General features: G+C 45.8%; 1 protein-coding gene across 4 annotated transcripts in view; it reads right to left on the reverse strand.

The window, feature by feature from the left end:
• The window catches only part of kntc1 (kinetochore associated 1), a 193,764-nt gene that overhangs the window by 70,326 nt on the left and 111,047 nt on the right, over nt 1-12,391 (reverse strand). For all 4 annotated transcript variants that reach the window (XM_084323934.1, XM_084323935.1, XM_084323933.1 and 1 more), the window contains one exon: nt 7,657-7,864. In XM_084323934.1, the coding sequence (XP_084180060.1) occupies nt 7,657-7,864 (208 nt within the window). The remainder of the gene's footprint in view (nt 1-7,656; nt 7,865-12,391) is intronic.

Raw genomic sequence — 12,391 nt, forward strand, 5'->3', positions numbered from 1 at the left:
TCCTGCTGTCCTCTCCTATAATCCACGATCAGCTCCTTGGTTTTACCAATGTTCAGGAGCAGGCCGTTGTCCTGGCACCAGCGTTCCAGTACCTCAACCTCCTCCCGGTAGGCCTTCTCGTCGTTGTCCGAGTCAGCCCCACCACCACTATGTCGTCTGCGAACTTCACTATGGAGTTGGAGCTGAACTTGGCCACACAATCGTGTGTGTAGAGTGAGTACAGCAGGGGGCTCAGAACACAGCCCTAAGGGGACCCGATGCTCAGGGTGATGGTGTTGGAGGTCTGACCCCCCACCCTGACCGCCTGGGGTCTTTCACTCAGAAAGTCCAGTACCCAGGCGCTCAGGGCGGAGCTCAGACCCAGCTCGATCAGCTTGTCCACCAGTCTGGTGGGGACTATGGTGTTGAACGCTGAGCTGTAGTCAATGAACAACAGTCTCACATAGCCCCCCTTCTGACGGTCAAGGTGAGAGAGGGTGCTGTGCAGTACCTGGGAGACCGCGTCGTCAGTGGACCCGTTTGTCCTGTATGCAAATTGCATAGGGTCCATATCACTGGGGAGGGAGGCACAAATGTGGTCCTTGACCAGCCTCTCGAAACATTTCATGACCACAGAGGTGAGTCAACGGTCTGTAGTCATTGAGACATGTTGGGGAGGGTTTCTTCGGTACAGGGATGATGGTAGACATCTTGAAGCAGGGACCACTGACTCCGCCAGGGATTGATTAAATATGGCGGTGAACACCGGGGCTAGCTGGTTGGCACAGGACTTAAAGGGGAACTATTTTACTATTCCTAGCACTATTTGGGCAACTTTACACAATTCCTGTGAGTATATTGAAGACATTTGTACGTTTTTTTTTCAAAAAAATGCATTGGTTTATATTTCTAATGAGAGAGAGAGAGAGAGAGAGAGAGAGAGCTGCCAGCCGAGCGAGAGGGGAATGTCCGCACAACGCGCGTGTGGTTTAGCAGCTTTCATGTGAGAGAAACAGGAGAAGATATCAGGGAAGACTGCTTTCATGTGAGAGAAACAGGAGAGGATATCAGGGAAGACTCTTCCCTGATATCCTCTCCTGTTTCTCTCACATGAAAGCTGCTAAACCACACGCGCGTTGTGGGGACATTCCCCACTCGCTCTCGCTCGGCTGGCAGCTAGAGGGGGGCGGGCGTTATTATGCAAATGAGCACCATCTGACGTCCCATATACGCTAATTTTCAGATGACTCACTTGAGGGAGGGACATTATTGTGAGAGGAGAATTGGAAGAATGCGCCAAATCGAGAATTAGAGACATAGATCCTATTACTATAAGTCCACATAGCTAGAAAATAACCCTAAACACTGGAAAAGGTCATTTATAAGATAGTTCCCCTTTAAGTATGCGTCCTGTTATACCATCTGGGCCTGCCGCTTTCCTGGTGTTCACCTGCATAAATGCTCTTCTCACACTGTGTTCCGACAACGAGAGAGCGTCCCCGCCAGGGTTTCCGTTAGAAAAAATTGTTGCCGGCCTCAGTGTCCGGTAGATTTCAATCTACCGGTCAAATGAGAGAAATTCCGGTCAGAGTTTATTGAGCTTAAAAACAATTGATAGGCAAAAGAATGACAACAAAACAAAAGAATGACATCATCAAGGCATGTAGATTTATAATATTTTTACTTAAAACTAGGCTACTTTTGCGTATAAAGTCATTATATTCCAAATAAAATAAGTCCAGAGACTCGTGCTGCTGCCGACTTTAAATCAAATAGGTGTCTGTGGGCAGTCGCCCGACATTAATAAACAACAGTCTGTTATAATCACATTTTTATGAGCTAACGAATTCCGTTATATTGGACATTTGTATTAATTATATCAAGCGAAGAACTGAGAAATTTGACAGAGAGAGACGGCAACATTATCGTGGGTTTGCGTGACGACTCTCTCTCTCTCCACCTCCCAATGACTTATTTGCGAGAGTATGTCGATGCAGAGCAGCAGATTCAGCTGTTATTGGCTCTTTTCTGGGGACCGCACAGCACGCGCCCCCCACCCAACATTGAATTGAAAATGGCTGAATTGGAGTACTGCTGGAGTACTGCATTGTGCTGCTGCTGCTCCGGCTCTGCAGCTTCACAAAAGTTCGCACACCCAGCACTAAGCTCTCGCTGACAATGTCGTTGTCATTATTAGAAGCAACGATGAAACAAATGTAATGATTGTTTCGTTCATCGCATAGGCTATTTAATTTTAGCCTATTTTAATACAATTCAAATAATCAAATTGTGCTTAGACTCAGGGAATTATTTTCACCGGACATTAAGACCGGAGATATTAAATATGTCGGACTTCAACAGATTTTGCCGGTCAAATACCGGTAATTACCGGCTAACGGAAACGCTGGTCCCCGCCCCCCCGCGGTTGCCCCCCCCCCCCCCCCCCCCCTCCACAACAGCCGGCGCGCCAGTGACGTCACTAGCCGGAGAGCTAGCAGCGCCACTGTCTACACCAAACCGAGCGTAGAAAGAGTTGAGCTTGTCCGCGAGAGAGGCGTCTCTCAGCCTTGCGCAGAGTATAGACTGAAGCCTTATACTCCTCCATGTTTCCTGACTCTCTGCCCAGGTTGTAAGCAGTGGTGCGAGAGTTCAGAGCTACTCTAATCAGTAGCGGCTGCTGGTTCTCTCTCCACTAGGGGCGCTATACCAAAACATTTTGCAAACATGTACAGTACCACACAACCGACTCATGGCAAGACGTGAGCGATTCGACTCACGCTCACGGCAATGAATCGGCTCTTATGAACGAGTCGCTCAGCTGTTACTACAACAACACACAACCAGTCAAATAAAGTATAGTCTAATTCACAACTTGAAACACAATATATAAATAGAAAAGTTAGAAACAAAACTCGCTCCGTCTCCAAACACACGCAGATCTCTCCCTCTCTCTCCTTCTCTCTCTCACACACAGCGCGACGTGGAATCGATTCGTTACACAATCAGACCTAGTATATGTAGTATTATATACCAAGAATAACTTCAGTATGAGTACAGGGCTGTACACATATTTTGCATATTGTTAAACGAGCCAAGGCTAGCTATTAAACTATCGATATGAATCGAAAAATCTGGGACCCTGATGTAAACAAGACAAACGTCTTTCTCTGGTCTGCATCCCCTTAACAATTGTGTGTATTGAGCCGTACTGTATTGTACCCATTCTGCAATCTGTTAATAAAGTTTTCATTCATTCATTCATTCAAACATAGACGATATTGAACAAGCCATAATCCACGTATTTTCAATCCAAAAGAAAGAGAGAGAGAGAGAGAGAGAGAGAGAGAGAGAGAGAGAGAGAGAGAGAGAGAGAAGCGTTATCTGAGTGGCTGAGAGAGAGAGAGAGAGAGAGAGAGAGAGAGAGAGAGAGAGAGAGAGAGAGAGAGAGAGAGAGAGAGAGAGAGATCGCTAATCTACCTTGTTGTTGGCAGAAGGGCTTGTTGATAAAGTGTATATCCACTCCATGGCATTGTCCATCCAGCCTGTGTTGATGTCCATCCATTGTCCATGCATGTCCCTCCACACTGCATCCATAATATAGCTTGTTAATAGCCAACAAGTACTGTACTGTGAGTGCCTTTGTCCATGTCCGCCTCGAACAGCCTGCAAACTACCTGGTGTTCTATCGCCATGCTCTAAGACAAACTCTAACCTTAACCAACTTTGAAAGAGTGCCTAAGCCTAACCGTTGAAAGAACTTGCTATCACGCTCCAAGACAAATATCTGCATCACACAACACAACAACAGCATAAACTCATGTTGCAAACTGCGGTTACGGAAAGTACCGCGTCGGCCAATCAGAGAGCTTTTAGACGCTCGGCTGCTTGCTAGGTCGTTTTAAACCAGCGCCCGAGTTCCATCATAATACATCATATTCAACGCAAAGCGCGTGGCTGCGACGGATACAGCGATGAACCAGTGCACGGCGGGCACGCGCACTCCAGGCGCAATTGCGCCTAGCCCAGAGAGAAATACGGCGAGGAGAAATGCCTGCGGCTACGGTAATGAAAAGGTCTATATCAGACAGAATCGTCACTTCCTGTTCAGGAAAACTATTATTAATCTTTGTAAAATTAAGTTATATTGTGCATTGGAAACACAAACACTTAAAATGAGTAAATATTATTCATTTTAAACATGTTTATATTATTTATAGGGCTATAAAACAAAAAACAAAAAAGTTTTTTTTTCTTCTTCTCTCATTTAACAGGTGGGTCGGCGCCCTAGCGCCCCCGGTGGCGAACCGCCACTGGCTCTAATAGTACTGTCCACCCACGGTTTCTGGTTTGGGAAAACCCGCACCTTTTTCGTGGGGACAATACTATCGGCTATTGTTGTTATATAGCTCACCACGGTGTCTGCAAGCTCGCTGACGTCACTGGCGCTACCTTGGAACATATTCCAATCCGTGTCTGCGAGCACGTCCTGGAGCGTGGCCTCTGATTCGTCAGTCCACTTCTTTGTCTCACGTGACACAACAGCGTCACGTGATCTTTGCTTGTAGGCAGGGAATAACAAGATGGAGTCGTGATCGCTCGAGCTTGTAGACCCAGTCAATGGCGGCGCCGCTGCCGCCTTGTAGCCGGCTCTGAACGGGGTATAACAGTGGTCTAGCGTGTTCCTCCCTCTTGTGGAGCAGGCGATGTGCTGAAAAAAGGACGGCATCACTTTCTTCAGATTCGCCTGGTTGAAATCGCCAGCCACGATCGTCACCATGTCTGGGTATTCGATCTGGTGTTTATTGAGGTGGTCATGTAGTTCCCCCAGCGCTTTGCCAGTATTCGCCTGTGGGGGGATATATACGGCGGTCATGATGACCCCGGTAAACTCACAGGGTAGGTGGAACGGGCGGCACAGGATTGAGAGATGTTCCATATCTGGGGAGCATGAACTTGAGAGAACATGTACCTCTCTGGGATTAACCCAGACATTGTTCGTGAGGAGGCAGACCCCACCGCCGACGCTCTTTCCAGAGGCTGCCGTGCGGTCCGCACGTAATACGGTGAAGGTGTCCGAGGGAGAGACGCTGTTGTCCGGAGTCGCTGACTTGAGCCATGTTTCCGTGAAACACATGATGTTGATGTCTCTCATCTCCCGTTGGAAGCGGACCCTCGCCCTCAAGTCATCCATCCTACCCTCCAACGAACGTGCATTCGCCAGAAAGATGGATGGAATTGCTGGGCGGTAAGCGGCTCTTTTTAATCTCAGCCTGGTGCCTCCTCGTCTCCCTCTATGCCTCTTCTTGCCGTTTCCTTTGTTCTTTTCTTTGTTGCCATTCTCCCGTCTGATCTCTGTTGGCCATTCTAGGCATAAAGTGTCTCCAAACTCCTCTTTGAGCCCGGGGTTTAGGTCCATAAGTGTCTGGCGGTCGTATGACGTACCCGCCAGTGATGCTTTAATAAAAAAAGTAGAAAAAACAAACATAATAGCTAAAAGTGTGTACATCGTTGCGGAGCTAAACCAGAGGCGTCTGACTGGGGTTGCGTCCTTTCTGACACTCTTCACAAGAAAGAGACTGTTTCCATTCCGTGAAAACCCGCCCTACTCTGCTCTGATTCGCAGACTGTGGGTGGGGGGGAGGGGGGGGAGAAACGCTGAATGTGATTGGATCAGAGTAGCCAGACAGACAGGCAGACAGGCAGAGCAGCCAGCCGGACAGTGGAGCAGAGAGAGGAGACCGCGGAGGATTTAACGAGGCGCGTTAATACATTTGTTTATCTGGCTTACTGCTGCGGATTCAAGCCATGCAATAACAAAGCGCAACATTAAAATAAGGACAGCATTAAGTTGCAATAATACAGTACAGCTCAATAAACACAATTGTTAAGGGGATGCAGACCTGAGAAAGACGTTTGTCTTGTCATCAAATCCGTGCTGAAGCAGCAAAGTTTACATCAGGGTCCCTATAAGAAAACAACAATAACCTCTCTCGCTCCGATGAAAAGCATTGGTAGGTATCACTCCGTTTCCTTATTAAATTAATTTACTTCGTAATGCCATTAGGTTGCAATAAATGCACTCTAACGAAATTCGTTCGCTCATAAAATTCTAAATGTTTTAATGGTGTTTAAAACACACGTTTTATGACAGCGGCCTCTTTTTTTTAATATTTTTTATTTAGACACTGCGTTTGTCACAAGTTACGTTGCTTATAACTTATAACATTAAGATAGTGTATTAACATTGTTATTCTCTCTCTAAGAAAGGAGAGCTAATAAGTGTGTCTGTGTGTGTTTCAACACCTCATAAGTACGGTACTTGATACCCGGACAGGCCGCACCCAGCGAATAGCCCTCGCGTGTAGTTTTTCCACCGTATGAGAGAAAATACTTGTCGAACTATATAACAATAATTACCTCATTTACAAGTTGTATTTAAGTTTGCAAATAAGGGCAAATAAGGGAACACATTAATGACACTTCAAAGATGTAAAAAAAACAAGATTTCGATTTTCTGAAGAGCAAGAAATATTTTCACTTCGACATTTCTCTCTGGCCGAATCAAATCGGGTTTGGTCGCGTCGGGGCACATATGTATGTATTGTATTAGATAGCAAGTATTAGGTATATATCTCGTAAACTACATTTATAATGATTCAAATGGTGATTTCATTGGATGTTTACTGTTAATGCTTGTGTGTCTAATTTGATGTTATGTTTAAAAAAAAAAAAATATATATATATATATATATATATATATATATATATATATATATATATATATATATATATATTAAAAAAAAAAAAAAAATCCATTGTGATCGCCGGCCCGGAAAACGCGTGGATTATGTATTTACAGTACCCAATGCTGAATCAATAAACGCGATCGATATTTGGAATGGCGATCAGGAATTGGAATAATCTTTTTGGATAATATCTGATCTGAGGTAAGGAATTTATTTTACAAGTCTTAGGATAATCAGAGCTATTTTCACAGATATATCAGCGTTTGCCCCATGCGTGTGTGTGTGTGTGTGTGTGTGGCTGTGATCGCTGGTCAGGAATTGAGAGAATCGATATTTCAGCCTGCTTCTATAGCGTGCATAAGTACACATATACTATCGATAATCTAGCGTTTATTTGAAAACGATTCATAAATAGGCCGAAAAATGACAACGTTTTTGTTTATTCCAGAATATTCCAGTAAATGCCGTTTATCACGGAATCTTTATATTTTCCTTGAAAACGAGGGCTTTTCAAAATGCTATAAAACGGAAATGAAGCGATTAAAAAACAATCCGTTTCGACAATGTTGACTGCAAACAAGTCATTGATAAACGATGGGCAGATTAGACACATAGCACATAATTTAAGACTGAGATTATGCGTTCACAACGCTATCATTGAAGTGGGTGGTGGCATTTAACGGGGTTTTACCACGTTAAGCTCCGGCATTGAAAGTGTTAACGGACAGACAATTACAGTAGCATAACATTTTAAGATGGAATAAAATAAAATGGAATATAAACAAAAATTAGAATAGAAGCATCAATAGAATACAATATAATTATAAAAAAAAAAAAAAAGGCCAGGTGTACAGCTGTGCACTGTGCAACTGTGACGCTTTGGAAGAAAGCGTTGGCTAAATGACAAAATGTAAATCTCCAGGACACTGACCCTGAGTATGGCGGCACCGAGGCTGTCTGTGAGGTTGGTGGTTCTGGACAGCATGGGGAGGAGCTGCAGGACACGAGTCATGGCGGCTTCGTGACCCAGAGGCTCCGCCTCCCCCTGGAGCGTCCCGCCGTCCGCGTCCCCCTCGTCCTGCAGCAGCAGGGTCGTGATGTAGAGGTTGATCACGTGGTCTCTGTCCAGACCGAAGGTGCTGTTGGGAGGGGGGGGGGGCGGAAGAACGAGAGCGACGAGGTCAATCAAGAATCAGAATCAAGAGGTTTATTTGTCACATACATACCAGGGCATACAGTGAAATGCGGGTGGTCATGCCTGCATTGATTGTGCAAAATACAATAATAAAATGGGCATAGAAAAAATAATAGATAAGACAAGATATGCATGGTAAAAAAAGACATGCTAGGTTCCTGAGAAACTGGTTCTTATATACACTACTATGCAATATACAATTTACAATGTTACCTCTTAATGTATCTATACTATACAGTGCCTCCTTCTTTTAAAATGTTTCTAAAGATTACATTTTTTTAAGTGACATTTTGTTTAAAGTGATTGTTTTAGCGGTTGCCGCATGTGTGTGTGTCTGTGTGTGCTCATGTGTATTTGTGAGTGGAGAGTTCAGTGTTCAGATGGCCTGGGGGAAGAAGCTGAGCCGGAGTCTCTGTTCTTGCAGCATGTGAGGTCAGCACGGGTCGAGCCGGTGGGAGGATGAGCAGCGTCTCGACGCAAGGGGTGCGCAGTGTCTCACCGCCAGACCAAACTGTTGTTAATTGGCTGATATCAATCCCCGTCTCCTGAGCCGTTCAGCCATTGTGTAGTGTGATGTGTGCCGGGTGCCAGTGTATGGCATCCATTGAGCCTGCGTAGCCCAAGGTTGGGTGCTACCAGTGGTGGTGAAGGAGGCAATTTCCACCCTACTATTGTGGAGAGCGCTTTGAGTGTCTAGAAAAGCGTAAGAGTAATAATGTAATGAATTATTATTATTAATTAATTATTATTATTGCTGTAGCCTAGGGCTGCTCGATTATTTTTTAAATATTCCCCTCCCCCCTTCTTTTTCCGTTTTTCTCCCCTCCCAATGTTAGTCGTTATGCCAATTCCCAATCCCCTTCCTGGTCGTTGAGCACTCTACCCCCTACCGTCGGTCTGGGAGGGAGGAGACTATCACATGCGTCCTCCGACACATGTGTACCCTAACCCAGCCCACCACTTCTTTTCACCTGGCAGCGCGGACTCTCACTGGGAGAGTGTAACGTGTGGAAGGTCACACTACCTCTCTTAGATCCTTCCCTCGCTGTGCAGGCGCCCCGACCGAACTGTAGGAGTCGCTGTCCACAACGACCCAGACCCACCCACCGGCTTCCCTCCCGCTGACTCTGCCAATAGAGCCAGTATGACGGCCGGCCAAGCCGGAAGCAACGCTGACAGCTGGATTCGATACCAGTGTCTCTTGCGTTGGTGACGAGCGCCTTGTCCGCTGCGCCACCCAGCCGCCTCAGTTATTAAAACACGGACTGGTCATTGATTTGAGAACATCGTATGACGACGCCTTTCTGTCATCTTCTACAAGTTACCAAAGACGTTTCGAAATAACTGGAGAAACACGCCGTGGCTCCTCCCCCCTCGCTCTCAACACGAGCTGAAACAACCAGAGGCGGATTTAGGATTGTAGGAGTTTTTTTTTTTTTTTTTTTACTTCGACACCACAACCTTTAACTTATACCACCACCTTAAAGCGGACAAAAGGCACTAGAGAACACTTAAATTCACACCCTTTAATTAATGAAGCAAACAATAATAATAATAATTAATAATAATAATAATAATAATAATAATAATAATAATAATAATAATAATAATAATAATAATAATAATAATAATAATAATAATAATAATAATACACTGTATTTGTATAGCACCTTTCATACAAGAATTGCAGCTCAAAGTGCTTCACAGCAGTAAAAAAAAGACAGGCATAAAATGAGCACAACATTGGCAGATCAAGAGCAATGCATAAAGTGCAGACATAAAGCATAAAATAGATAGCAGCAAAATAGACAAAGTCAAGGTAAGACATAAATCCTAATATGAAAAACAATGTGATTTAATGTTCTAAGATCTAGGGTTAACTCGCCGAACGTTGAGCGCCAGGACCCCCGAAAACCAGAGTATAGTCGGGTTTTCATCGTCGTTTCTTTTATTCGATATTTCCATTCATAAAGACATGCCGGCAGCCTGTGTTATCACTGGGGATGGGTCTGAGATCTCAAAAGTCCAATACCGCCGCCTAACGCCTTGCGGCCGCTATTGCACTCCATTTTAAACAATGTGGCTTGGTGTCTGGGCCGAGCTGCGGCCTGCGGGCGGGGTCTAACTACTCGGTCAAGCCAAACGCTTATAACGCATGCATCGATGAGGGTCGGGTTCATGTTCAATGCTGGATTACGTTGGCACCTTGATCGACATCAGTACTTGGAATGGCGATCAGATAATTGGAATATTCTTTTCGGGACAGATCCTGGTCAAGGTAAGGACTATATGGTATCAATATTGCGTTGATCCAAAAATTCCTTCATGCTGATCGGGGCGTGTGTGTGTGTGGCGTGTTCCATTGGTTGCGATCAAAGCACGGAGGGGCCCGATAATCTAAATTTGATTTGAGAACAGTAGCTAGTCCAGGGAAGAAACGATAACGCGTTTACTAGAATACACGTTGCCGGCCATTACGAAGCATTTTGAAAATGACACCAGACCACCCTGAAACTACACTCATATTCACGACGGTATAAAACGGAAATGTATCGATGGAAAAATGATCTGTTTTTTGCATCTTGACCGGAAGAAACTCAATGACTATATTATTATATCCATAGCTATAATATATAATATAGCTTTAGGCCTGCAAACACAGCCACGTATCCCCATGTTAAAAGGCGCTGGCCTTTCAACAGTAACAGTAAACAGCGCCATCTGGCGCTGAAAGTGTTAATAGGCGTCTTTGTTTACGGTTTGATTATCACTGATACAAAGTAAAATAGTGCAGTGCAATAAAATAGCACGGTAAGGAGTGCATTACAGTAGTCGAGTCGGCTTGAGATAAAGGCATGTATCTGGTTTTCAGCGTCCTTTTGATTTATGAATGGCCGTGCTTTAGCTATGTTTCTAAGGTGGAAGAATTACGTTTTTGTCAACTTGTTGATTGTGATTTAAAGCTTAGGTTATGAGTCTACCATAACACCAAAACTTAACTCACTCAAATACAGTTAGCAGCTGGATAGACTACAGATGGAAATTAGCTTCTGCTAAATCTGGTGCAAACATATTTTCATGTAACAATGATTAATGTATTGTCCCCACAAAGAAGGCGAGGGTCTTCCCGAACCAGAAACCGTGGGTGGACAGTACTATCAGAGCAGCCCTGAAAACTCACACCACTGCCTACAACCTGGGCAGAGAGACAGGAAACATGGAAGAGTACAAGACAACAGTCTACACTCTGCGCAAGGCTGTTAAACTTGCGAAAAAGACGTACGCTGACAAGATGGAGGCATAAATGGCACAGAATGACACAAGAGGCTTATGGCAGGGACTGAAGACGATAACTGACTACAAAGTCAGCGCCCCCTCAATAGGGAGCGACGACGCCTCTCTCGCGGACCAGCTCAACACCTTCTACGCACGGTTTGGTGCAAACAGTGGCGCCGCTAGCTCAACGGCTAGTGACGTCACTGGCGCGCCGGCTGTTGTGGAGGGGGGGGGCATCCGCGGGGGGGCGGGACACTCTCTCATTGACGGTACACAGTGTGAGAAGGGCATTTATGCAGGTGAACACCAGAAAGGCTGCTGGCCCAGATGGAATAACAGGACGCATACTTAAGTCCTGTGCTAACCAGCTAGCCCCTGTGTTCACCACCATATTTAATCGATCCCTGGCGGAGTCAGTGGTCCCTGCCTGCTTCAAGATGTCTACCATTATCCCGGTACCAAAGAAACCCTCCCCAACAGGTCTCAATGACTACAGACCGGTGGCACTCACCTCTGTGGCCATGAAATGTTTTGAGAGGCTGGTCAAGGATCACATTTGTGCCTCCCTCCCCAGTGATATGGACCCTATGCAATTTGCATATAGGTCCACTGACGATGCGGTCTCCCAAGTACTGCACAGCACCCTCTCTCACCTAGACCGTCAGAAGGGGGGCTATGTGAGACTGTTGTTCATTGACTACAGCTCAGCGTTCAACACCATAGTCCCCACCAGACTGGTGGACAAGCTGATCGAGCTGGGTCTGAGCTCCGCTCCGAGCGCCTGGATACTGGACTTTGAGTGAAAGGCCCCAGGCGGTCAGGGTGGGGGGTCAGACCTCCAACACCATCACCCTGAGCATCGGGTCCCCCCAGGGCTGTGTTCTGAGCCCCCTGCTGTACTCACTATACACACATGACTGTGTGGCCAAGTTCAGCTCCAACTCCATAGTGAAGTTTGCGGACGACAGTGGTGGTGGGGCTGATCTCGGACAACGACGAGAAGGCCTACCGGGAGGAGGTTGAGGTACTGGAACGCTCTACCACCTGAGACAGCTAAGGAAGTTCAGAGTATCTGGGAAGATACTCCAGTCCTTCTACTCCGGAGCTGGACTGGAAACATCACTGCCTGGTATGGAAACAGCACGGCGCAGGACAAGAAGGCCCTACAGAGAGTGGTGCGCTCAGCCGAGCGTAC

Source organism: Notolepis coatsorum, assembly GCF_963971535.1.
Source record: "Notolepis coatsorum genome assembly, chromosome: 10".
NCBI lineage: Eukaryota > Metazoa > Chordata > Actinopteri > Aulopiformes > Paralepididae > Notolepis > Notolepis coatsorum.